We start from the raw sequence: 24,832 nt of genomic DNA, 5'->3' as shown, positions 1-24,832 counted from the left end.
GTCAATGCATATGCCAGTTTCTGTTCTAACAGATCTTCCAGATCTGTTACATATATAAATTGTTGGATTTTAAGTTTAAATGTATTCATAGGCTGGGAAGAATTTGGGCTGTAATTTATTTCTTAGGAAATATACTGATGGAGTGCCTCCAAAATGAAGGTAGAAGCCTCATCTCTGAATGTTTGCTCTGTTCTGTAAAGAAATCAGAGCATTTTGTTTTGAGAGGTGGTTGAAATAGCATGTTTGTGCTCAAGGATTAAACCAGGGTGCTTATGACATAGCATGTAATGAAGAAATTGAAGCTGAGTCTCTAGGTACATCATGCTGAGTAAGAGGCTTGTTCTACATGGAACTGTCATAGTAAATTCTTGTCGTGATTGCAGACCCCTTTGATTCCTAAATCTTTTGGAGGAGACTAATCTGAAATCAAAGTGAAGTTGCTTGGGGTTTGCATGCCAGAAGTGGTCACATTTGAAAAAGTTCAGTGAACCTGCAGAGGGAGGTTGGAATTAGTTGCTTCACTACAAAGCTTGCAGCTAACATACCTGCTGATTTGCTTTTTGCTTTGATTCTTCAGGCTCTGCTTTCTTGCTGCCTTCTGAGTTGGTTTCAAAATGCATAAATCTAAAGGACCAGCATGTCCTGATTTCAGTCAGTTTAGGTTAAAAAACCCAAGTAAATCATTGTACACTGGTAAAACAGATACGAGCATTAACACAGGGACATGGCAAAGCTGCATTTTTCTCTTCTGCCTCGTCCTTTGTGCAGTTATTCCCCTCTGTAAAGGTGTATATCACACTTTACTCTCCTGATTTACCAATATTTGACCTCCCTTTGTACCAAGGTAAATGGAGATAATTCCTTTCAAGTTCTTCTAAGTAGATACTGAGGGCTCTTGCCTTGATCCCTGTAAGATGACTCTGCTCCTTTGAAACCACTGGAGCAATGCCAGGAATCCAACCTGTTATCCCTGCTGAATGTCAGCTGCTTTCTCTATTTTGATACTGGCATTTGGGGATGATTTGACCAAGAACATCATGCAATATTAAGTGCAAATGGGAATATTTCTGCCCTTCTGTATCCCCCTTAAGCCTTGTGTAGGCTGTGGGAACCTGGGGATGTACTTTTTGGTCCAGTTACAAGAAAATGCCCTGGGTAGCCATGGCCCATATATAACCATACAGATGGCCCTGCATTAAAGCTGATCTGTTGTTACTTTATGTTTACAGTGTTCTGTCTCCTGTGGAAGGGGCCAAAAGCACCGCAGTGTGTACTGTTTGTCAAAGGAAGGGAGGCATATAGAAGAAGACTATTGCAAGCACCTTGCTAAGCCCAGCATGCAAAAGAAATGCAGAGGGGGCAGATGTCCGAAGTGGAAAGCAGGAGATTGGGGACAGGTGAGACACGTTGTATACCCTTGTGCACCCTTGGATATTCTTCCTCCGTCAAATTGGTTGGAAGCTGCTTTTGTCATCATTTCTGTCCTCTGGAGTTTTTTCAAGGGTGAAAAGTTCTGGGTGAGCTCCTTAGGTGGTATAAAACAGTGTAGCTTTGTGGACAGCAGTGATTTGTACCAGCTGAAAATATGGCAAGTCACTTTCAGTGTCTATCTGAAAGTCAATTCCTTGTTGTTTGTTTCTGCTAGTAGAGGCATTAGTAGATAATATTAAAGAGAATCTACTACTTATTCATGGTTTTAATATTGTTATTATTTAAAATGTCACATCCCAAGCAAAACCTTCCTCAGTTCTGAGAAATCTGAAACTAATTTTATTACCAGCTTCCTGGGAAACCTTAACGTAGAATCAGAGCTCTTCATTTAAAATGCTTTTCTCTGCCTTTTGTTTCTTAACAAGCTCATTGCTTGATTTTGCTTCGTTAAAAAGTCCGACACTGATGCACAGCTCAGAGGCTGCTGGAAATGGGAAAGTGCTTGGATTTATTAAGCATTTTGTTTGCCTAAAGCAAAATCCTTGTTTTCCTGAAAAATAATGTCTTTGTCATCACCTTGAATCTGCTGCATCACATTTTTCTCTCTGAACCTCCCTTTTCCCCTCTACCTCATTAGTGTGCTAATCAGCAGAGTTATTGAAAATCCTAGACTAAATGAACTGTTAACTTGTGAAACATCATGTTCTCTTGAGGTCTGTCTTCCAAATTAAGGTACAAAACACCCGTTCTCACTGCATGCAAGTTCCCTGAAAGATAAACCATTAACATTGCTACAGGCACACATGCAAATGTTAGAACAATGTCGACTATTAAAAAAGACAATAAAGCCACTGATGTTCTGTAATTGTTTTCAGACTTGCACTTTTTCTTAATGCTTACCTTTGAATTCATAGGATAGGAGTATTTGCCATTATGTTTGTCAAGGACTAAGTGCAGAGGTTCAGTTACTGAGGTCTGGGTCCTTTACCTCAGGTATGGCTGGGAGCACTCAGGTAGCTGTGCTTAGCCCTGTGAAATGCTCCCATATTGGAAATCAAGTCAATATTATTACCTTTATTACCTGCAGGACTGAAACCTCAATTTTATACAGGAAGCTAGATTGAAAAAGAGCCTGAGGCCAATAGATAGTCTCATCATATCCCATTTGCTCCTTATTTAAAGTATTTTTTTTACACGTAATAACTGTAAACATAATAATGTCATGATCTGTTGATTGCGTTAAAACACACTAATACTAGTTGATAAAATTATGTGTTTTAAAATTCCCAACATTCTGCTGCATGATCAGAGTTAATTTTATGCAAGTGGAGAAAGAAACCCAAGCTAATAGGAGGATGAGGTGATTTATGGCCTGAGGTAATCTCTTGTGACTAGGCAATTAAGGAATATTTGTAATACTAGCGATAAGAATAGGCAGTGCATTTCCAGGAGTGGCTCCTCAGCCCAGGTCCCTGATGCTGGGTGTGCTCAGCCAGCCAGCATCTTGCTTGGGGAAACATAAAGGGTTAGAAAGACTCATTCTGCACTGTCAAGCTGAGCTTTTGGAAGCTCTGACATGGCTTCCTTGCATCCTGATCCTCACTCGTGCTGGCAGAGCTTCTCTGCCTGTGACAGATGAAGAGCTGAGGCTGTCACACATTCAGGGCACTAGCCATGGCCATGTGAGAGCACAGGGCTTGCATGGCTTTGCAGAAGATATAATGCCTTAGATCCAAGGTGGATTTAGATGCAGAACTTCTCATTAAGGCTATAGAACAGGCAGGGGTTCGGCACTCTGAATACCCAATAGATTGATCAGGGTCAAAATGGGCACCATAACTCCGTGTCAACTTCCCCATCACCAGCGCCACTGTTGAAAAGAGGAGCCACGATCAGTTTGCTCTTCAATCCTATCAAGAAAAAGCTTTCTGAAGGTCTAATTACCTCAGAAAAATAATCCCAAAGCTGAGCTGCTGTGAGCTGGCTGCCTTCCATCCTGGGTAGACCAGAGAAAGTCTGTGTGAGAAATAAGGCAGGGCTTTCCCATAAGAGTGCATCTTTTTTGTCACCACATATGCACAGGACCATATGTACCTTTAAGGGTTTTTTGGGGGGAGTTATTCTTTCTCATTTTGGAAAACGAATGATTCAAAAATCAGGATTAAAAAATACAGAAATGGTTAAATTGAATCCGCTGGCAGCCGTGCTCACTTCAAGTCTTTTTTTTCTCTCTGGATGTTTTGTATTCAGAGGCTGGGTAATTCTTTTCTAGGTTGTTATGAATCCACTTTCCTGCAGCAAAGCATTTTTAATATATCTGTAATATCAGAAGGCAAGCAAAAAAGGCTTTTTTCCCAAGTTTTAAATGTGCTTGTATCTGCACTGAAATGTCAGATTTAATAAGTTTGCATCTCCTAAGTGGTATCAATTATGGCCGTTTACCTTTCACTTAGCAAAAATACCAACATTTATTCTGCTGTGCGGTATTTACATATTGCTGCTACAGGCTGAAATCCAGGCTTGTCTGAAACACAGGTAGAGCATCAGGTAGAACTTCCCTATAGCTGTGTTGGCACTTGGCAGTTTGGTGATTGACTTTCTCAGTGGGGAAAGAAGCACTCCTGGGAAAGCATATGGACATCGTTCAAAGGATTAACAGGCTGCCTGATTCATGGCATCCCGTAGGAGAATATATATAGGTACAGCAAAAGCTGTCTGCCCCAGACTGAGTATCTTCTGGCATTGTCAACCAGCTGTATTTCCCCAAGGTAGACACAAGTTGGCTGTTCTGGATTAAAACAGACAGGATGAAAATGATGTTAGAAACCTTCTTTTCTTGCCTCTGTAGCAGAGTGGAATGGTGTGATTTTGAAGCCAGCCATAAATGCAGCAGAAGAGTTTACTCTCCCACTGCAAATCCTCGCACACATTCGATCAGGATGCAGCATTTATTCTCATGGGTTTACACAGGGGCCAAGTTTCACCTAGGCACACAGTGAAATGAGTCTATAGCTTTACCTGGTGCCATGCTTTGCCCAGCACAGGTAGGGACCAAACTCTGTCTCCCCAGACCCACTCTGCCTGGGTGTCACACACAGCACAGCCCCTGTGAAAGACCCACTGCATTGCTAGTGCTCCTTTATCATAACATACCCGGGCATGTGCCTTTTAGGAGACTGATAAACGCAAACCAAAACGCATTTTGGAGCATGGTATGCATCCTGGTGTACATGTTTCTCCAAGTTTGTGGACATTGTTCAGTTTAATTGTTCCCTGTGGAATTCATAGGACAAACACAGTGCTGTTAATCACAGGGCAGCAGCGCAGCATATGGAAAGCATTTGCATCACCAGTGACAGAAATCTCACTGCTACTTTCAAAAGTTACACCAAAAAAAAGTCCCTTCCACCATCTAACAAATATCTGGAGCCAGGCAGATATTCCCCATCAGCTTTTCTTTGGTCTTCTTGGCTTTATGGGGCATTTGGATAGTAAAGCAAATGGATAGTAAGGCACCGCTTAATTCCCTACCTTAAGAATTCTCACTTCTACAGGTATTGCAATAACGGGCTGTAGACTTGTTTTCTTAGATTCTGATGTATTAATAAGGTTATTTATATTAATGGTTAATTCAGCAGATGGCTAACGGTAATAGCTGTGTTGTAAATACATACCTTTGATTTTTGCATGCTTTCTTCTATAAATGCAAATTCTCTTTATTCTAAATCTATACAGTATACTTTAAGATCTAGCCTGGAAGAATCCATACCAGAGGGACATTAAGTACTGCTAAACATATTACAGTGTGCAGTCACACCACTAAGAAACGTTGCATGAAACTAGAAACAAGCTGTTAAAAGCATTTGAGTGAAGATGATGATTTGAAGATGTCTGAGAAACAGAGGAATTCGGGCTCTTTTTGCTGTGCCTGGAAGTGGGGAGGAATGTGCCCACAGTGTAATGAAGGAAATGTGAAATGCAGTTCATTAAAAAAGACATTTATTTTCACAAACTAACAGGCTTGTGTGTGTGGGCATGTTTAGATGCATGCTGAAAGAAACCCCAGCTTGTATCATACCTTTACCTTTCAACTGCTACACACTTTCTTCTATATAATCCAAGTTTGTTTTTCATTAAAGTCCACTCCAGTTGTGGCATTTGATATATTTTGAGCTATTACCTTCTTGAGCTGAGTGCCTGTGAAGTAATAAGCAGAGCCTGTCTGCAGCATGTTGCGGTTCAAGTTTAGCAGTGAGGCGATCTATCTCCAGAGGTTTTTGCAACAGAAATCCTGGCCGGGAAGTCCTGACCCCACTGAAGCCCACTGCAAAAATTCCTGCTGGCTCGAGTGGAGCAGGGATTTCTGTCTGCAGAAAAGCCTCCCCTGGAAGTTTAAATGCTGGCTTTAGTGCGTTGCTATCACAGCCGCTGAGTTCAAAGCCGAGGGCAAACCCACAGAACTTACCGTGATGCTGCGACCACCACTCACCTTTTGTCCCTTCCTCCAGTGCTCGGTGTCCTGCGGCCGGGGAGTCCAGCGCCGCGCCGTGCACTGTCACAGCGGCACCCCGAAGGCAGCCGAGGAGGCAGAGTGTGACCCGTCCAGCCGTCCCCCTCCGCAGCAGGACTGCCACCTCCCCGAGTGCCCCACGCACCGCTGGGCAGCCGGCGAATGGCAAGCGGTAAGCGGGGTCCCCCCCTTGCCTTCCCTGGGGTCACGTCACCTGTGCTCTCATGTGAGCGGTGCAGGATGGTGCTGGAGATGGGGAGTTGCTGAGGCTGGAGATCGGTGCTGGAGGGATGAGGGTTTGGGGTTGCAACCTGCGCTTGCCAAAAGATAAAGCAGAGGAAATGCATGTGCTGGCTGGAAGGGGGAGCTGAAAAATACCTCGATAGGGTTAATATATGGCTTTGTGCTGCCCTGTCTTTGGCTGGGACCTATGCAAATGGTGAGCAGGTTTTGGGTAGGGCAGATTTGAGTCTGTTCCTGGAGGCTGAGTCCTGCTGTGCTGCTCCAGCAGTCAGCCCTGTGCTTCTGGGCTTGAAGGACTGGTAATTCCCATTTTCCTGCCCCCTTCCCCCAGTTCCTGCCGTTTCTTTCCTTTCACTGAGCTCCTGGTCCATGTTTTTTGTCAAGCTATAAGCAGAGCTGAGATGCAGTGTCCCACAGGAGATGGTGCCCACTGTGGCAGGCTTTGAGTATACAACAGGTTTTGGCAGAGAGAGCCCAGACCAGGCACCAAAATGGTGACTTTTGTTTTGGCTTAATTCAGTTTTTAGTCATCCCTGCCCCAGTCCTTGTCCATCCCTGTCCTGTTGTCCCAGGCTCTTCCCAGGGACTGTCAGCCTTGGAAATGGGAAAGGTGATGGAGCTGCCAGCTCTGGGGAGCTGACTCCTGTGTCACACACCTGCAAAGGGGCCACCACTCCTATGGAGAGGATGTACTTGTCACATAGGGAAGAGAGGATTGCACATCATGGGCCCTCCTTGGGAATGCAGGGGATGGAGGGATCCAGCATTCACTGGCCATCAGGCTGCTTTTATATTGCTCCTGCATGGCCCAGGGAGGTCTTGAAGTGGAATGAAGTTGGCTGAGGTTCCTTTTCCTGCTGAGACACTGTAAAGAGGTCATGGTGTAAATGCAAAATGGGGCCTCATTCTCCAGTAACAGAAGATAGAGAAGTGTTGCTGGCTTCCTGCTCAAAGCCTTGGTGTTCACAGGCACTCGAGAGCCTGCCCTTGTTGAGTCACTAAGGAAAAAAGAAAGAAAAAAAAAAGGGGAAGGTAGAAAAAGCAAATTTACTGATAAAGGAAAAAGCATCTCACATGTACAGAGGCTGTGCAGCTTCTGTACTGCAGCAAGGAAGGATTCAGGGTGAGGTCAGAACCTGCTTTTCTCTCATCCTTCCTCCTTCATGAGCTATTTCTTGGCTTCTCACTGTGCCAGGCACAGACTGCAAGCACTTGGGTGTATGACATTGTCTTATATCCCCTAATATACCAGGCACCTTGCCCTAGTAGGAATAGTATAAATAAGTTTAGTTTGCGACATGGTCTGGTGTGAGGTGTCCTTGTCCATGGCAGGGGGTTGGAACTAAATGATCTTAAGGTCCTTTCCAACCCTAACTATTCTGTGATTCTATGATTCAGAGCTAAGCTGATGGCTCCATGGTACCCAACGGAAACATCCCAGCCTGGAAAAGAAATGTAGGAACAGCCCAGGGGGCTCCAGCAAATTCCTTACAATGAACTTTTGCTTTTACAGAGCCTGTTAAATTTCCTCAGCTAATAAATTTACAGGCAGCAAAGTAGGTCAGCAAACAGCATGCAGTTGCAATCCTTATCCAGTGGTGTAATTAGCTTTGAAAAGCCGCGGCTCCAACCCATCATTTTGCTTCTTCCCTTTACTTTTACAACTTCTCAAACCAGTGGCAAGAGGCCTCTGCCTGCCACTACCCTACCAAGCCCTTGGTGGGACGTGGATGCTGATGTTTTCCTCAGTTTCCCAGCACTAGGAAAAAATTTACTGTGTTACAGAGGTTTGGGTTTTTTTCCCCTGGGGAGCTTTGCTAGAGGAAAGCTGGGCTGGAAGTTTCCTCACCATTAATAACCATTAATAGAGACATGCAGGAGATCCCAAATGGGAGCTCTGCCCTTTGGCTGACTCCAAACAGTTCTGAGCACTTCTTATTTTGTTCTGATGTACCTGGTGAAAGAAGGTAATAGCAGCTTCTCCCCAGCCATAAGTAGGAGCTACGCATTATTTATAGCGAGGAGGCAGAGACTGTTAGTATCTCTGAACAGGGAACAGCAATGAACCCTAGTTGATATGAAAGGGAAGATGTAAAATAACATCCCAGCACTGTCTTATTCTTGATTTCTTATCTTTAAAAGGAATCTGTAAAGATGGGTTTTTGTATTGTTCCTTTTTGTTGCTATTTTAAGGGGAAAAGTTGGTCTTGCCAATGAAAGGAATAGGGAACTTACTGGAAACCATTTATTGCTCTGTTGGTGTGTCACCATTAATTAGCTGTCCTCAATGCCCACACCAGGGACAAGAAACTCAATAGAAAGGGCCTTGTTAATGTCAAAGTAAAACTCAGACCATGGTCGTGAAGAAAAAGGGAATACTGGGGAGAGAAAGGCTTTTCTTGATATGAACCTCTCTGGAAGCTGCAATGTGGTGCTTGAATCTTTGGCATTTGCCATTTGGGAGAAAATCCTTGTCTGACTGGGATTGCAGAGTTACCCAAGGCATGTTTGGAGGGTTCATGGCTTGGGGTTTCATTTCATCTCTGTGTCAGATTTTGATTTAAAATAAGATCCAAAGAATGCTTTTGCAAAGCTATGCCTTTGGGGTTTTTAATTGCTGTTATTACTCTTCCAAAACAGTCGCAGAAGTGTTTGAAATTGTTCTTAATTTGAACTGCCAGGAAAACAATTCAGAATATGGGAAATGAGGCAAAAGAGACGAATATTGTCAAATGCCTGAGCTGTTTTTCAGCCCTTGCTATCAATAGCTTTTATACCCTGGCTCCTCTGTTTTGTGGAAGATTTAGATCAGTCATGAACATGAGATTTCATACAAAATCTATCACCGTATTAAAAGGAAAAATAGCCTTTTCGTGCTAGCTGAACTGTCCACTTCCTACATGAATGATGTTTTATAACCTTGGGGTGGCTGATTGGAAACCCTGCAGTGCTTCTCTTTGATTTATTTTATGATGGCCTCTCTGTCTTTGAGCCATATTTAATATCTCAATGGGATTAATTTAATTGCCAGTTATACCTAAACATACAAATAATCAAACTTTAATGTACTGATGATGTTAAAATGCACAAAGGCTGCCTCAAATTTATTTGGCCATGCAACCATTATTTACAGAGAAACCCAAAGCAGGCTGTTGTGTGTGCTTGAAGTTGTCAATCTCTCATCAGCAACTAATGATTTTGAACAAGGAAAGGCTTTTGATATGATAACTCTTCAAAGCCAGTGTCAAAAGATGCGTTGATGGCATAGAGGTTGTTCATCCTTTTAAAATTAAGCCTGATCCAATGTACTTTGCAAATTTAGGCTTAATTATACATTAAGGGAGGGTGACAAAATCAGCCTTGTGTCCTCCTAATCGTTGCAAGGTGCCTCCTTTGAATGTGAGCAATAGGGGGCTGGAACGATTCACCCTGTGCTAACGACCATGTGCTGGGCTGGTGTATCCCAAACCAGCGGCAAGGCAGGCTCTGAGCATCCCATGGTGCCGCTCTCACTGTGCTGGAGAGTCCCTTGTTGTGAAGGAGCAGAAAGGTTTGGGATTCATGCTGCCCCTGAAAGGGAAGCTACATGATGATGGAGCGTAATGATTCCTTATTCACATGCATAAAACCCTTCCAGATTTTACTTATATAACAGGGAGATATTAGAGAAGGGCAAATATAGCACAGCTTGTTTGCTGTCTGGGGAAATCAAACTCCTCCAGTACCCATAGGATCACTGCGTTTCAGCACAGACCTGGGAGGAGCTTCCACTCCAAGGACTTTTATAGCAAGAGAGTAAATAAGGTTGAAAGCACATGAAGCCCTTGGGGTCTTCTGACAGACTACGGATTTTGCAGTGTTGACTGTTGCCTGAGAGCTCCTCAGCTATTCCTTCAGAATACATGCTGCTTTGTGGGGCTGCCTCTCCTTCACCATCGCCCTCCGCTTTGCTCAGTTACTAAATATTTACAACCAAGGTTGCTGTGACATTCCTGGTTTGCTGCTCCTGCTATGGATTGATCTGATTTTTCAAAGTCTTGGTTCTGACAGCTAATTATAGAAAGTGAAGGCCTGACAGTGCCTGTGCTTTGCAATTAGCTGAACTCACTAAGATCTTGCTAATTGTGGGCCAGTCATGAAAGCATGAATCACTTTGGGGAGGCTGGAAATGGTGTTTGGAGGGTGAGACTCTAACTAAATTAATCTGGGACAGTCCTAGGTGACTTCAAGTGGTGTTTCTGTACAATAGGGATGGTCTGATTGAATGTTTTATCTTTTTCCTTAGGGGAACACATTTCCTGCATGTTACATAAAATGATTATTTTCATGCATGTTTCTCCTTGTTAATCCAGTTAGTTGAAAGTGTTAGAAGTCCATTTCAGGTTATAACCTTAAGAAAACAGGGCTTTTTCCAGACAGCTGTTTGTATGCTGATTTAGTTTGTTTTATGTGCGTTTTCTGTAAGATGCTCTCCAAGCACAGACCCCCTCCCAGGAGCATAGCTTTTTCCAGCATGAGCAGAGAAAGAACCAAGACCATAAAGTCTCCAGAAGCCCTCAGGGAGCAGTTATGCTCAGCTAGCATGGGTTGCTCTTGATATTGCTCAGGGCAGTGTTGAAAAGAGAATAAACCCATAGGGCTACCTCTGCTGCAGCAGCTGCAGAGATGTGCCCCATGCCATGGCAGGGCAGAGTGCTGCTGCTCACCCGCTGGCAGGGACAGAGGAAAGGAACCCCCCACACCAGCCACACCAGCCACAGCCAAGGGCACACGCTGGAAGGGGGATGGCTGGGTTGTCATTCTCCAAGCAGCTGTATTTACTAAGGCTGAAATAGAATCACAGAATGGTTTCTGTTGGAAGGAACCTTAGAGCTCATCCAGTTGCAACCTCCTGTCACAGGCAGGGACACCTTCCACTAGAGCAGACTGCTCAAAGTCCTGTCCAACCTTGCCTTGAACACTGCCAGGGATGGGGGAACCACCGTTTCTCTGGGCACTCTGTGCCAACGCCTCAGCACCCTCACAGGGAAGAACTTCCTAATACCTAATATCTTCCTAATATTTATATATCCTGTCTTTCAGTTTAAAGCTGTTTCCCCTTGTCCTATCAAATGCTGAGGACTGGCCCCTTTCCCCCTTGCCGCATCTGGCCTGGCATGCCCATCCCTACATCTCTTGGTCCCATCACTGGACTCCATGTCTGCGCCATCCCAATACTTGCTACCTCAATTTCTCTTCTCTCCCTACATTTGGAATTTGCTCCAGAGGATGGGAGCAGTTTGTCACTGGATGCTCCCTCAACATCCAGCATCAAATTTGGCCTTGGGGGATACCAATGGAAGATGCCAGCACAGGGTACAAAGCCATCTACTCACTCAGGCTGCCAGGAGGGCTTGCTCTGGATATGGATTGATTTGCTAAAGTCCCTGATGCGTTGCATGAGTTGTTGTTTGTTGCAAACAGTGCATGAAGACATGCGGGGAAGCATCCCGGTACCGCAAGGTGTTCTGTGTGGATGAGAACAAGCAACCGCAGAACAGTGGCTACTGCGATGCCAGCAAACGCCCTCCCGAGATCGAGAGCTGCGGGCTGCCACCCTGCGAGTTCGTCTGGATCACTGGAGAGTGGTCGGAGGTGAGTCCCCATCCGTGTCCCTCCATAGGGGATGTACTGCTCCGCACCAGGCCACACTCTCCTCCTCTTGCCACCGGCCTCGCTGAGATATTGCAGCCCAAATCAACAGTGGCAGGGCAGCGCTGAGTGGTGTAATTGTTATTTTGGGGGGTGTTTCAGTGTGCAGTTTCCCTGCTGGAGAGATAGGAGCAGGGCTGTGGGAGAAGACCAGAATATTAAAGACTGTAAACACCAGCATGCTCAGCATCCTAACTAATACCTAGAGGCAATTTTCTTCTAAAGCACATTGCCTCCAACAGGCACCCTCTGTGGGTTTGTGCTATTTCATTTCATTTATTTGGTTTTATTCCCACCCCCTCCCAGTGAGCTCCTTGAGCAAGGGTCTGGGTGAGCATCCAGGGGTAAAGGTGAGCCTGGATGTGACTGAAGGGACATCCTTCCTTGGTGTTGTCTCTGGCATGAGCAAAGGCAGCAGGTTCGCTCTCACTGCTGGGAGAGGGCTCCGCAAGGAAAGCAGATGAGTTTTCTTTGTGGCAGGCACTGCATGGGGGAGGACCTGGGCTAATCTCAGCCTGTTTCCTTCTGCTGTGAGTGAAGGATTACTTTCCACTTGGAGGAGCAGCAGAGGGAAATGACAAGGCAGCTGCTGACACAGCACTGATTAGAAAGAAAGAACAAGGAAAGGCAGAAGAAGAAAACAGGCTGGGGCTGAGGAGGAGAGACAAACCACCCAAGACAGTGCAGGAGGGAGAAACGCAGAGACGAGAATTTGTTGGAGAAACCTGGTCTCCTGGGTGGTTTTCTAAGAGAAATATTAAGGTGCTAATATCCAGCCCTGGCTGCCCCTTGCCCAGACACCCACCACTCCCTCCTGCCTCCTGTGACCCCCCCTGTGAAGACACAGAAGTGGGCAAAGCCTCAAAGAGCCAGAGCTCAGCTCTCCCCAGCTCCCACTCAGCCTGTTGATGAAGAGGATAGGAGCGCTGTCTGCCCTCTAATTACAAGGAAAATCTTATCTTTTTTTCTAGTTACTACCTGCTATTCAGGGTCAGTCTTGACTGTTTTCTTCCTTTGTGCATCCCATGGAAAACCCAAACCAAAGCAAAAAAGGGGAAAGAAAAAAAGAAAGTAATCCCAAATAACAGAAGCACTTCTGAGTTCCCAAGGATCTTGTGCATCTTTCTTTACCCTTAGGGAGAGATTCCATGTGCCCAGGAGCCAACCTGGAGTAGGGAGTCCTGGAGAAGCTGTAGGGGTGTCACAGGAAGGAACAGTGTGCTCAGTGTCAGGCACTAGTCCACTTGTAGCCACTCACAGTATTCATGGCTGGCTTAAATAGTTACTAATGATCCCTCAAGCTGTCAAGCCTGCTTTTCCTTGCCATTTTGGGCAGCCTTCCTAAAGCATGCGGTGCTAACAGGCAGTTCCTCTGCTCGTAGTGCTCTGTTACATGTGGGAAAGGATACAAGCAACGCCTCGTGTCCTGCAGCGAGATTTACACCGGAAAGGACCACTATGAGTACGGTTACCAGAACACAGTCAACTGTCCTGGCACGCAGCCACCCAACATCCAGCCCTGCTACCTCGGGGAGTGCCCTGTCTCAGCATCCTGGCGTGTTGGCAACTGGGGAAGCGTGAGTTTGGCAAACTTCTTTTTATAACCGAAATCATTGGAACAAACTTTTTTTCCTTACACCAGGAGACATGGTCTGAAAGTTTGGTGGGGAAATGCTTAAAACCTGCATAAATGAATGTAATGAATACTCTCGTGCAGCAACAGCCCGGTGTGTGTAGTGCTCTGTGCTCCAGACTGAACCCCATCATATGGGGGAGTCCCAGCAGCTACAAGTAGAATCAGTGTTTTGAAAGTATGGTGCTGGAAGGATTGATGGATAGCTGGTAACTAGGGTTGATCTTGTCCATGTGTATGAGCAAGACTTGGGAACCACCTATAGACCAAAATGCTGGTAATTTGAGCCTTAAAAGGATTTTACTTTCTTCCCCCTCCACATGACCTCCTCCTTATAAATGCTGGAACAGGGCAGGGGAAAGAACTTAGCCTTTCTGCTAAAGTTATTTGTGTTGAGCCTCTTTTGGGGGCCTGAACTACAAGATCAGGTTTTAGTTAAGGTGATAACTTTTCACTTCTTGGGCTCCTGACATCCTTTGAAATGTGGTGTTCCTCCCATAAATTTGATTTATTAACCCAGCTCCGGCATTTGTAGGAATTTGTCAAACCTTTACAAAGCAACAAGGGTCAAATCAACCAAAACGTAGTGGAAATTGTCACAGTAAATGGCAGAGCCATTTGAAACCTAAGTTGCTCCTGTTCCACAGGAAGCTTCAGATCATCCCTGAAAGTCAATGCAGAGGAGTTACAGCAAAGAGCTCAGCCTCAATTAATTGGTATTTTCCCCCAGAATTTCAGTGTAAAATGTCCAACTCATTAATACAAGTTCATTGCAAAGAGAAAGCCAGACCTTTCTCCTCACTTTGGGCTGCTGAACATCCCAGTGACTACCAGATGCCACGACCCTTCTCATCTCTGATTTTCAAAGGGATTTAATGTAAAATACCATCACCTTTGATGGGCAAAGAGAGTCCTGCTCAACTCCTTAGTTAAGTTTTATGGATCTGGCCCTAATGAAGAACAAATGACAAGCTGTGAATACCATGAGCCATTAAAGACCTTCTCCTTTATGGTGTTCTCCTTTAGCCTAATCATTTCTCAATAGACAAGCAGCATCATTTGGTATCTTGGCGGCCTAACCTGGTACCTGTAGAAACAGCTGATTTTCAGTTCTCCAGTACTTGAAAGAATAAGCTGTGGAGGTGGAGCAAGATGCTCCAAACTCCCATAGCCCATGCGTAGCAGCAGCCAACTCAGACAAGCTGCTGCTCTGTAACTCCAGTAACTCGTGCAGTTTCAGCATAAAAATTGCCCTTGATTTGGGCTGTTTGAGGATGTCAGATTTTTACTGTTTGCACAGATTTTTCCAGAGGATGAGGGGAGAGAGGGTTTGGAGGCTGTGGGTTTTTTGGTGCAACATGGATAGAAAGTACCAACCCACATTGTGTTTATTCTGAGGGCCCTGTCAGTGACCCAAGCAATGCCTCCCAGCCACCAGGAGAGGATTTCTACCATTCAGGCCTTCTGGTGAACATTTCTCCCTTGTATGACCTTCCTAATGTGAAATATAAACAATTTCATGAGCACATGGTTCACATTAACCAAATGCCTCATCCAGTAAAGTGTGCAAGTGCTAAACAAAGTACAGTCATTTTCTTGAAACAATTAATGATGATAATAATGAGGTGATTAATAATCAAGAGGATGGCTCGTTTGATTAAAATTAAGTCTGGGTTTGAATACTTTGCAGGATCAGGGGCTTTGCTGCTGTCTCTTGGTACAAGGGAAACAGTCTGTGCCTGTACTTCTGAAGCCCAGAAACCCTGGAGATAAAGCATGAATCTCTGTCTTGCAGTGCTCTGTCACCTGTGGAGTTGGAGTCATGCACCGCTCAGTGCAGTGCTTGACAAATGATGATCAGCTCAGCAGCCTGTGCCATGCGGATCTGAAACCTGAAGAGAGGAGGACATGCCACAACGTCCATGACTGTAAGTCTGCAGATTTGCCTTTCTCGTGGCTTCAACATCTTTTCCGCTCAAACTAGAGATACGCAGCATTTCCAAGCACTGGGAGCCATCCAGCTAAGCACTAGGGCACTTCAGGGAAGCCTCTTATAAGATAAACAAGGTGTTTTGGTGCTTCTGTTGCCACAGAGTGTTACAAAACAAATGTTGATGTACAGTTGCTCAGTGACTACAAGTGTTTCTGTTTTGTTTCAGGTGAATTACCAAGGAGTTGCAAGGACATTAAAGATCTCAAAGGTGTCATTGAAGATGGTGAATATTTCCTTCAAGTCAAAGGGAAGACATTAAAGGTGCATTTCAGCAACAGATTGATAGTTAATGCATTTCCCTAAGATGCAAGAGGACCCTGTGTGTGCTTTTCACTTCTGCTCTTGGATTTTCTACCTTTGATTTTCTTGCCCATCCCTTTGCACAGGATGCTTGACAAAACTCTGGCTTCTCTTTCTCAGGTGTATTGCTCTGGGATGCAGACTGACAGCCCCAAGGAGTATGTGACCCTTGTAAATGGGGATGCAGAGAATTTTTCAGAAGTGTATGGATACAGGTAGGAAATCCCTTAATCCTGAGCTTCACAGTGGTTTTATTTTCCATGGCAATATTTTCCGGTCATGAGTAGAAAGGGTTTTCTTTTGATTTAGATTGCATAACCCGACTGAATGTCCGTATAACGGGAGCAGACGAGAAGACTGCCAGTGTAGGAAAGATTACACAGCAGCTGGGTTTTCCACCTTCAGCAAAGTAAGGCTGGACCTGAACACTATGCAAATAATAAGTGAGTAAAAACAGGGCCTTGCCATTAAAAACAATATGTTTATTTTACACAAATGTAGCTGTACCTAGAAGCAAGTAGTAGTACTGTAGTGAGCAACATTCCTGAGTTCTCCTGTTAAACACTGCTTTGAAACTTGGTCACTTGTTTGCTGCTTTAAGCTTAGAGATTGCAATTGAGTACCTTAGAGATGCTCATACTAATTCTCCATAATATGGAAAGACATTAAAACAGTTGCTGGTACATCTGCTGTGCAGAATGAATATTTGCATGCTTCTGGCAGGCCAGTGTATGGGGCTTTTTAAGTACTTTATTTCACTTGGTCTTCTATTTTCAGATGGGACTCAGAAGGCTTAACCTCATTTAACACATGTGTGTGACAGGAAATCCCAGTGCAGGGGACTCCTCTGGGGTCAGGATGCTGGTCCCTTTGGGTCAGGGTAGATGAAGCTCTTGATAGAGCCAGATGATGGGGAAATAACTTGTGTGGAGAGTGATGGAGCTGAGGCCCTGGATTTGCAGGGGCAGAGGGGAATGTAGCTGTGCAGTATAAGTGATACCCTGTCTATCTTATCATTCATGGGAGCTGGGAGCCTGCAGCATCCCACAGGGTCATGGTTTCAGTCCCACTGACTCCAGGGATACTCTCAGTTTCCATCAAATGATTTAAAAGTACAACATATTGTTGGGGGTTCATTCAGCATCTAGCAGAGATGTTTTTCAGTGAATCAAAAATCCTTCCTTGTAAAATGACTCTTTATCTGATAAGGGGTTTTTTTTATCACTTAATTTTCAAGCCGTGAGACCTCCCAGTCTATGAGTCTGTAAAAAGCTACTAATAGTCTGTAAAAGCTCCTAGGTAAAGAGCTCAAAAGAACCACCCTTGGGAAATTTGATACCAGCTTCCTTTGAATTTCAAAAGGAGCTGGGCACCTACCTCTGTCAGGCAGGAGCTATCTCACATCCCCATCTAAATGAGTCTTGATTACTCCACATCCCTCCAGAGCAAAATACCCCAATTCCCTTTGAAACTCCGACCCCTGTGCTGAGGCAGCCAGGAGAGCACTGAAGTAGTTGTTTGCCTTTGTTTAAAAAGGGAGATTTAGGAGGTTCCATGGTTTTCTTGGAAGTGGGGAATTTTCTGATGGAGAAATAAAACCCAAGTCATGGGTTTGAGTTTTGTTCTTATTTATAGCTAGGCCCTAAATCACCAATGTTCTTAAACTGAACTGTAAAGTTTGAATGTTTAAGTGTCTTGTTAAAGTCAATGCTCACATCCTGGGAGTCACATGTGGGATGAATAGAGGGATTTAATATAAAAAATCCAGCAGTCTTAAGATTAATGTGTGAAACCGGCTTTAGTGAATATAAACTTTAGCAAAGAGCATATTTACACTTGTATTGTCTCTCCCCTTGCATCTTTCTTTCCATGTTATTCACCAACTATTCTCCACAGCGACTGATTTACAGTTTGCACGGACACATGATGGACGACCTGTTCCTTATGCCACTGCTGGGGACTGCTACAGTGCAGCCAAGTGCCCGCAGGTATTTCACAATAGCATTTCATAGCAGTTGGTGACATTTGTTATGTTCAGGCCCTCTATTAATTACTGCTGATCACATTAGCCCAATCTTGGTGAGCGTCACATTCTCAGCTTCATTTTGTCCATGAAGGAAGCACCTTCCATTTTCCATGAGGGAAAATGTCAGGTCATTATCAGGCCACTGCTGGGACTGGCTAAGTGACATTCCCCTGGGCCTCAGTCAACAGTAAAGGAGAAAAGGGTTTGGGTTGGAAGGGACCGTAAAGATCACCTAGCTCCAATGGCAGGGAGACCTTCCACTAGACCAGGTTGCTCAATGCCCAGTCCAACCTGGCTTTGAACATTTCCTGTGCATCAGGGCAAATCCAGCCTGTCCCAGCACCATGAGGTGCTGGCCATAAAGGTATGGAGCTGGGCACAGGCTAAGTTACCTCCTTGGAAGCTCTAGGAGGTGATGTAGGATATCCAAGCCCATTTGCCTGGAAAAAAATACGCTTTCTTCAAAGTCTTCAGGAGACTGACTAACACTTTGCTATAGGTGGATTGCTCCCTGTCCCCAGCAAAATTAGCTTTTGTGGAGCTGGACGATGATAAGGTTGGATGATAAGGGGTTGGAACTAGATGATGTTAAGGTCCTTTCCAGCCCTAATTATTGTAGGATTCTGTGTTTGGATAGTTCAGGCAGTTGGGTGGACCATATTTGCAAAGAGCATTAATCAAGGAGTCACTGGAACACAGGGTAGAGGGCAAACCTCTCCATCTCCTTCCCTCCCTATTTTCAGAGCTGACGCTTTTCTGCATAGCTCAGCAGCTTAGGGATTGACTTCCTACCTCAGGAAGGCTCATGAATGTTAATATCCATCTACCTGACCCAGACAGTTTGATCCTCATAGAAAATCAGCATTCCCAAGGCAGCAACTGCAAGGAGCAGAGCTAACGACTATCTGGTACCATGCAGCCATGCTGGGTTGTGGGTCAGCCTGAGGATGTGTCCAAATGATCCCTCCTTGGGTCCCAAAACAAGCAGGGCTGGGGTGTGCCATGCGGCTAAGGGCGAGGCTGGGGGGCTGGGTGTTGGATGAAGGCGTAGCCCTTAGATTTCCATCATTCTGGGGATTTGGAGATGGGATGGAATAAAGTGAAGGACACTTTTAAGAAATAAGCAATTGAAAGAGTTTTGATTTTACCGAAGTCCAGAGGGGAAGCCCAGTGTAAAATAAGGAAAACACGGACAAGTGTGCCCTCTCCAGTTGAGGAGGGAGCAGTGAGAGCGGCTGCAGCGCATCCCTGGGGTACCTTTCCCAGCAGCTGTCGGAGCACGTCATGCTCCTCAGTTTGCCATGGAAAAGCCAAGAATGCCCTCAGCCGGCAAACCGCGAAAAAGCAGTGAAAACCCAAGATAAAACCCCTCCTTTCCTGCAGCCACCAAGGAGGATATTTCTAACCCGAGACATGCTGTGATTCAAACGATGTGTGCTAATCACTGTCAGAGCAATGGAAGACATTTAAAACATCGCTGGCAAGATCCTGTTGGAAAAGTGACACTATGGCAAGCCACGGGAGGCCAAAGCATGGTGTTTTGGGCTAACCAGGCTCGTCTGCTTGCTTTTTAGGGTCGCTTCAGCATAGACCTGTACGGGACAGGCCTGTCCTTAACGGGAAGAGCAAAGTGGCTCTCACAAGGGAATTATGCGGTGTCGGAAATCCAGAAATCCCCAGTGAGTTGTAATTTTACCTATGGTTATACCTGCTCATAAGGCTTTTAATTGCCATGTTGTGTTTCATGGTAACATCTTCCAAGTAGATACTAACAAAAGAATAGCATCTGACATTAAATTGTTGCTTGTAATTGCTTGGGGAGAGGGGGAGCTAGTGGGTTTAACTTGATGTGAGTTGTTGCAATTAATTAGTGAGCCTGCTTAACCATGAGTGTTGTGGGGTAGCCATATCCTTAATTAGTTGTCTGAGATGTCCAGCACAGGCTGTATATCACACAGCAGGCAGGACATGTGTCGTCAGGCTGTAGAGCAGAGATTGGCTTGCTGCGGATGGTCTGTGTGCCAGGTGAGTGACCTCTTTAGGAATTGTTCCCAAAAGGTTGCTAATAAAGTGAGGAGGACATGGATTGTTCCGCTGGGATGGGTTTATCTGCTTGGGAGAGACTTGAATCCTCACAGCTGCATTGCAGGGCACTGTCCCCTGCATCTACCTGTAGCTTTGCTAACCTTTGGTCTCTGGATACAACAGGCAGATCTTCAGAATCACCCTACACCCAAATCTGAACTTGTATGTCTTAATTTGCCTGCCTGTTAACACCCCCATCACTGTGTGCCATCACATACTGTTGCTTCTGTGTCATGTTCTGAAACTCGAGAAACTCAGGATTGCTTTTTTGGCTGTTACTTCATATGAGTCATCCCAACTGCCCCTGTTAAAGCTCTCCAAACTTACAGATGTCACCGTAACCATTTCATAGAAAGCAATTTGCAAAATATCCTCTTCTGTAGTACTATTGGTATCCCTGGCTCTGGGGAGCTCCATGAGCCTCATCAGTGCTGGTGCTCTTAAAGGAGAGTTAAATGCTACTGGTCCAACCACATTGCAGAATATCATCCCCCAGTGCAGGTAGGACCAGCATGTACCTGGTAGCTTAGTTCTGGCAAGTGCTTTGCTATTCTCCCTCTCAGAAAGAAGATGCAGCCGACTTGGGGGTTGTGGAGAGCAGACACCACCACAGCTAACAGAATGAAAACAAACTTTAAAGAATAAGGGTCAAGGAGACAACTCTTACCTCCATCACCCACTGGCATCTGTCAAGTGCTGTTCCAAGGGTGTAATTGCCTGCAGGATCAGAAGACAGTCGGGCATCATGAGCAGAGATGATAGCAGCCTGCTGTAATCACAGATCAATAGTGTCAAGGGCAGGATGGAGCTCGTTTAAAAATAAATGCTTTGTACAAGCTTGTCCTGCACTTAGGTCCAATTTTCTGGTAATTGAGGGCTGAGTTCCCCTCAAGGACTGTCTGTCCATCGTAATGACCAAGAGGAGAAAGACTCTGCAGAGGTGGGATGAGGAAGGTCAGATGGAGATGTTAATCTCCTGACTCAAGACCAGAGTTGCATCATTCTTGCTGAGTTCTCCTGGACACTAGGCTAACCCCAGGACCACTCCGCATTTTCCTTTGTCTTTTCTGGCTTTGGAAATGCAGAACTGAGGAAGGACAGCACCTTAGCAAGTGGCAGAACCTCAGCTCATTGCTCTCCTTCTGGTCACTGCAGCCACAGCTCCAGACCTTTTCCTTCCAAATGGATGTTTCTCAGTATCACCTGCAAATACCTTTCCTGTACCCTTCACATGCTCGGGACAGCTGAGAAGCTGTTATTGTCTAGATGTGGTTTTGCATGAACTGAGTTTTCCACTCATTACAATTATTCACTGTGGGGCAGTTTGGAGAGAGCAGATACCCCTGAGATACCCCTCCAAATGGTCTTCTCCTTGGGCATCTTTCAATGTAATAGATCAAAACTACCCTTTCTTATTTGTTTTCACCATCTGACCTGGTAGAACTAAAGAGAATTACATTTGCATATATTTAAATATAACATTGATTTCATAGACTGATTTAGAAATAATTTGTTTTCCTTTCAAGGCATTTTCTATTAAAAACCCTGACTAGAATAACCCAGACGCAGCCCTTCCACAGCATGATGTTCCTGAGCCCTTACCTGAGATGTTATTTCTGATTTTGCCTGCAGGATGGCACCAAAGTAGTAGGAAAATGTGGCGGTTACTGTGGGAAGTGTACTCCATCGTCTGGAACAGGCCTTGATGTTCAGGTGTTATAGCCATGGTGAGTTCCCTGCTGCTTCTGCGTGAAGGGAAATCATTCCCAAAATATCCTAAAGGAGCAGATACGGCTTCAGAAGATGATGGTCTGACTTTAATGTGCACCTTGTCTGTATTTTCCAGCTTGTCTGCAAGTGGAGATGAGATGAATGAAGGATAGTGATGCAATACCTCTGCCTTCCACTTTTTTATGTTTATGTATGTATATAGATCGCATATTCTTAATGTACAGGTTAATATTTATGTTTGGAATTATTTATTTTGATTTAATATTTTTGTACGTAAAATCATTATATTAAGGCTGCTTTTCCTATTTTTATTTTTTATTGTTAAATCCTGCAGTCAAACCACTGCATTTTGCGTACTCTACATTATATGTAGCATTATGACAAGTGATACTTTATTGTCACTGTATTCAGTTGTTTACTTTCAATCAGTAATTTTCCTTCAGTTATGGGCTGCTTTTGCCCTCTACGGTGCTACACAATCTGCATAGGGTTATTTTTGGCATTTCAATCTGTCTTTATGTTAAGGAAAATAGACAAGATGTGCTTAAATTTTATTTTTAGGGATTAGGCTGACAGCACTCGAGGAAAACATGACAATGAATACAGTGCTAGTTGCATTAGCAATCTTTATCTTTTAGGTATGTTTTGAATTTCACATGACCTCTGTGGCCAGTGCTAAAAGCACTGGTTTGGTGCTAACATGGTATTTATTAATGCTCTGTAGTTTTAGTTAATCCAGTGCCTTTATCAGTGAAAAAGGGAAGAAAGCAGAAAAATTGTCAGGTTCAAATAAATTGATCTTCAGGTCCTTTCCAACCCTAACTATTCTATGATTCTATGATTCTAAATGAAGATGTATCCCAGGTTTAGGAAAATTCCTGCAGATGGATCTTCAGCTCAAGCCTCCTCTTCATAGGGCTCTGAAGAGAACTTGCTTTTTAAAAACCATATCTTTGTCTCCTAATTGCATGTGCCACTGTGCTTCCTGCTCCATCTGGAAGTGGGGTATTAACTCATCCCAGAGAGGCTGATCAGCCCATATGTTTCCCTGGGTTGTGTGCTGAGAAGTGATGCGGGTTCTTATGGATGTTGTCACAAAATCCTAACAGGAAGCTGAAAGCATCCCTGCAGTGTTATCTCCCCTGGGGCCAGTGTGGACTGCAGGGGATGTGGGACAGCAAGCCCAGCCAAGCCACCCCTTCCTCTTGGCCAGGGGACTCCATTGCAGGCACCTGCAGCATTTCCCCAGCTTCCTACTCACTCACAGACCATCTGCAAAGGGAAGCTTCAGCCGTATTTCAACAAGATCACTCTGTACTTACAGATAACTCTGCCCCCCCTTCAAAAACAAGCTGCTTTACGCCTACTTCTGTATTGCTTTGGATCTTTCTGGCAAGGCATCTGTGCTCTTTGTCTGTTTGCCACCCTAAGTACAACCAGACCTTTAGTATTGGCTTTGTTATATATATGTATATATATATAAAAATTGAGGAGCCATCTCCCATAGGCACCGAATGCGGCTGTGCAATAGTTGCTGCCTGTACATAGCCCACCGCTGATGGCACGCCGCCTTTGTGCAGAGCTTCATAGCACATTGAACGGGGGTGATGTGACCAGATTATTTTTGTAGTCTATGACTATGTCCCTTATATCTTTCTCCACAATTTTACTTAGTGATAGGAAGATGCTGCCTCTTCGCCTTCTCTGTTGGGGCAGCCAGGAACACAAAGTACAAGGAAAGGAAGCTTTTCAGCACAAAATTGCCAGCAGTTTGGAAAAATTAAGATGCTTATCTGCTACTTCAGATAATTCTTTCAATTTTGGATGCAAACAGTTAACAAATGCAACCTCAGGATTTTGTGTGAGTCTTTCACAGAGCTCCCCAAAGGATGTGTAATCAGTCTGTTACAAAACTGTTGGATAAATAGGGATAAATGATCTGATCCCTGAATTCATACCTCATGTGCACTGGGCTGTGTTCAGCCTTCAGAGTGAAACCTGTCAGCCAGCCTGACAGTTGAGCATCGACACACCCATGTCAGCTGGGAGACATCTCGCAGGCAAGTAGGGCTGTGTTACAGTCCAGCAGCTACAGACCTGATGAAAGAAAAGGGGAAAAGGGAATGAGAAAGGCGAAAAGGGAAAGAGAAAGAGGCAAAAAGGGAAAGGGGGAAGGAGTAGTAATGGAAAAGTGATTTGTTTTAAAATGATAATTGCTTATGTATAACTTCTGTAGGGGAAAAAGGAAAATTGCACTATGAACTTTAGAAAGAAACAGTGGTGCTTAGAAAGTACAGGCTTATATTTTCTCTAATGAAGTGAATGGCTATTTATAAAAAGAGATACTATTTTAACCTGTACGCATTCATTTCTACCATATAGTTTCATAGCAGCTATTAACGGAGCAAGTGAAACCTAAAAGAATATTAAATAAACTACAAGGGAAAAAAAAATTATAGAGCACTGATCCTATGGTTCATTAAACGGCTTTGTTAAATAGGAACAGACTTTGAGGACATTAGGTATTTCTTGTTCAAGAAACAACTCTGGGGGTTTTATATCAATGTCATTATTTTTCTACGAACTGGGGTATTTTTTGCAAGCACTTTCCTGTACAGTGTTTCTTTTCTTTCTGCTTATACTCAAAAGGAAATGAAAAGACCCATAAGACATGTCTGTATGGTCTTTCTGCATTTGCCATCATATTTCAATACATGTGTGCTATTATAGACGCAAAATACTTTGTACACAAGGGAATAATACATTGAATGGTAAACATTTCTTTCTGTGCTGGTGTTTATTTCTAAGCTTTGGGTTCCTTGTTTCATTGTCCCACACAAAAGGGATAAGGGAGGAAAATAATGTTGTTTACATGGAGACATACCCCAAACCCACATTGGGGTCTGTGTAGCATCTTGGAGAATGATCCCAGTCATCCACTTGTGTCCTGCCAGTTGGATAGACTGATGCTTAACAATTTCTTCTACAAGAGGGATGATCTGAGGTACAAAACATACACAAGCATATCTCAGAGGTGCCCCATGCAGCTGGTGACTGACTGGTGCTGCCATCCATTCACCAGGGACATCCCTTTCCATGCGACAATAAGGGAGCCAAATGTTTTTGAAGGATGAGCTGGGATGCTGCACCTGGTCCACACTGCTGGCAGTGCTATTTAAAGAAATCTGC

General features: G+C 44.4%; 1 protein-coding gene across 1 annotated transcript in view; it reads left to right on the top strand.

Moving 5' to 3' along the window:
• Positions 1-24,421, top strand: part of ADAMTS9 (ADAM metallopeptidase with thrombospondin type 1 motif 9) — an 82,308-nt gene extending 57,887 nt beyond the window's left edge. Inside the window, 12 exon segments of the mRNA XM_034065862.1 lie at positions 1,230-1,397; positions 5,940-6,113; positions 11,648-11,818; positions 13,258-13,452; positions 15,304-15,436; positions 15,668-15,762; positions 15,922-16,016; positions 16,111-16,244; positions 17,698-17,789; positions 19,402-19,506; positions 21,545-21,639; positions 21,759-24,421. Of these exon segments, the coding sequence (XP_033921753.1) occupies positions 1,230-1,397; positions 5,940-6,113; positions 11,648-11,818; positions 13,258-13,452; positions 15,304-15,436; positions 15,668-15,762; positions 15,922-16,016; positions 16,111-16,244; positions 17,698-17,789; positions 19,402-19,506; positions 21,545-21,634 (1,452 nt within the window). The 3' untranslated portion in view covers positions 21,635-21,639; positions 21,759-24,421.
• The last annotated feature ends 411 nt before the right edge of the window (positions 24,422-24,832 follow it).

This window comes from Melopsittacus undulatus, chromosome 9, assembly GCF_012275295.1.
Source record: "Melopsittacus undulatus isolate bMelUnd1 chromosome 9, bMelUnd1.mat.Z, whole genome shotgun sequence".
NCBI lineage: Eukaryota > Metazoa > Chordata > Aves > Psittaciformes > Psittaculidae > Melopsittacus > Melopsittacus undulatus.
This window is presented reverse-complemented; position numbering and strand designations above follow the sequence as displayed.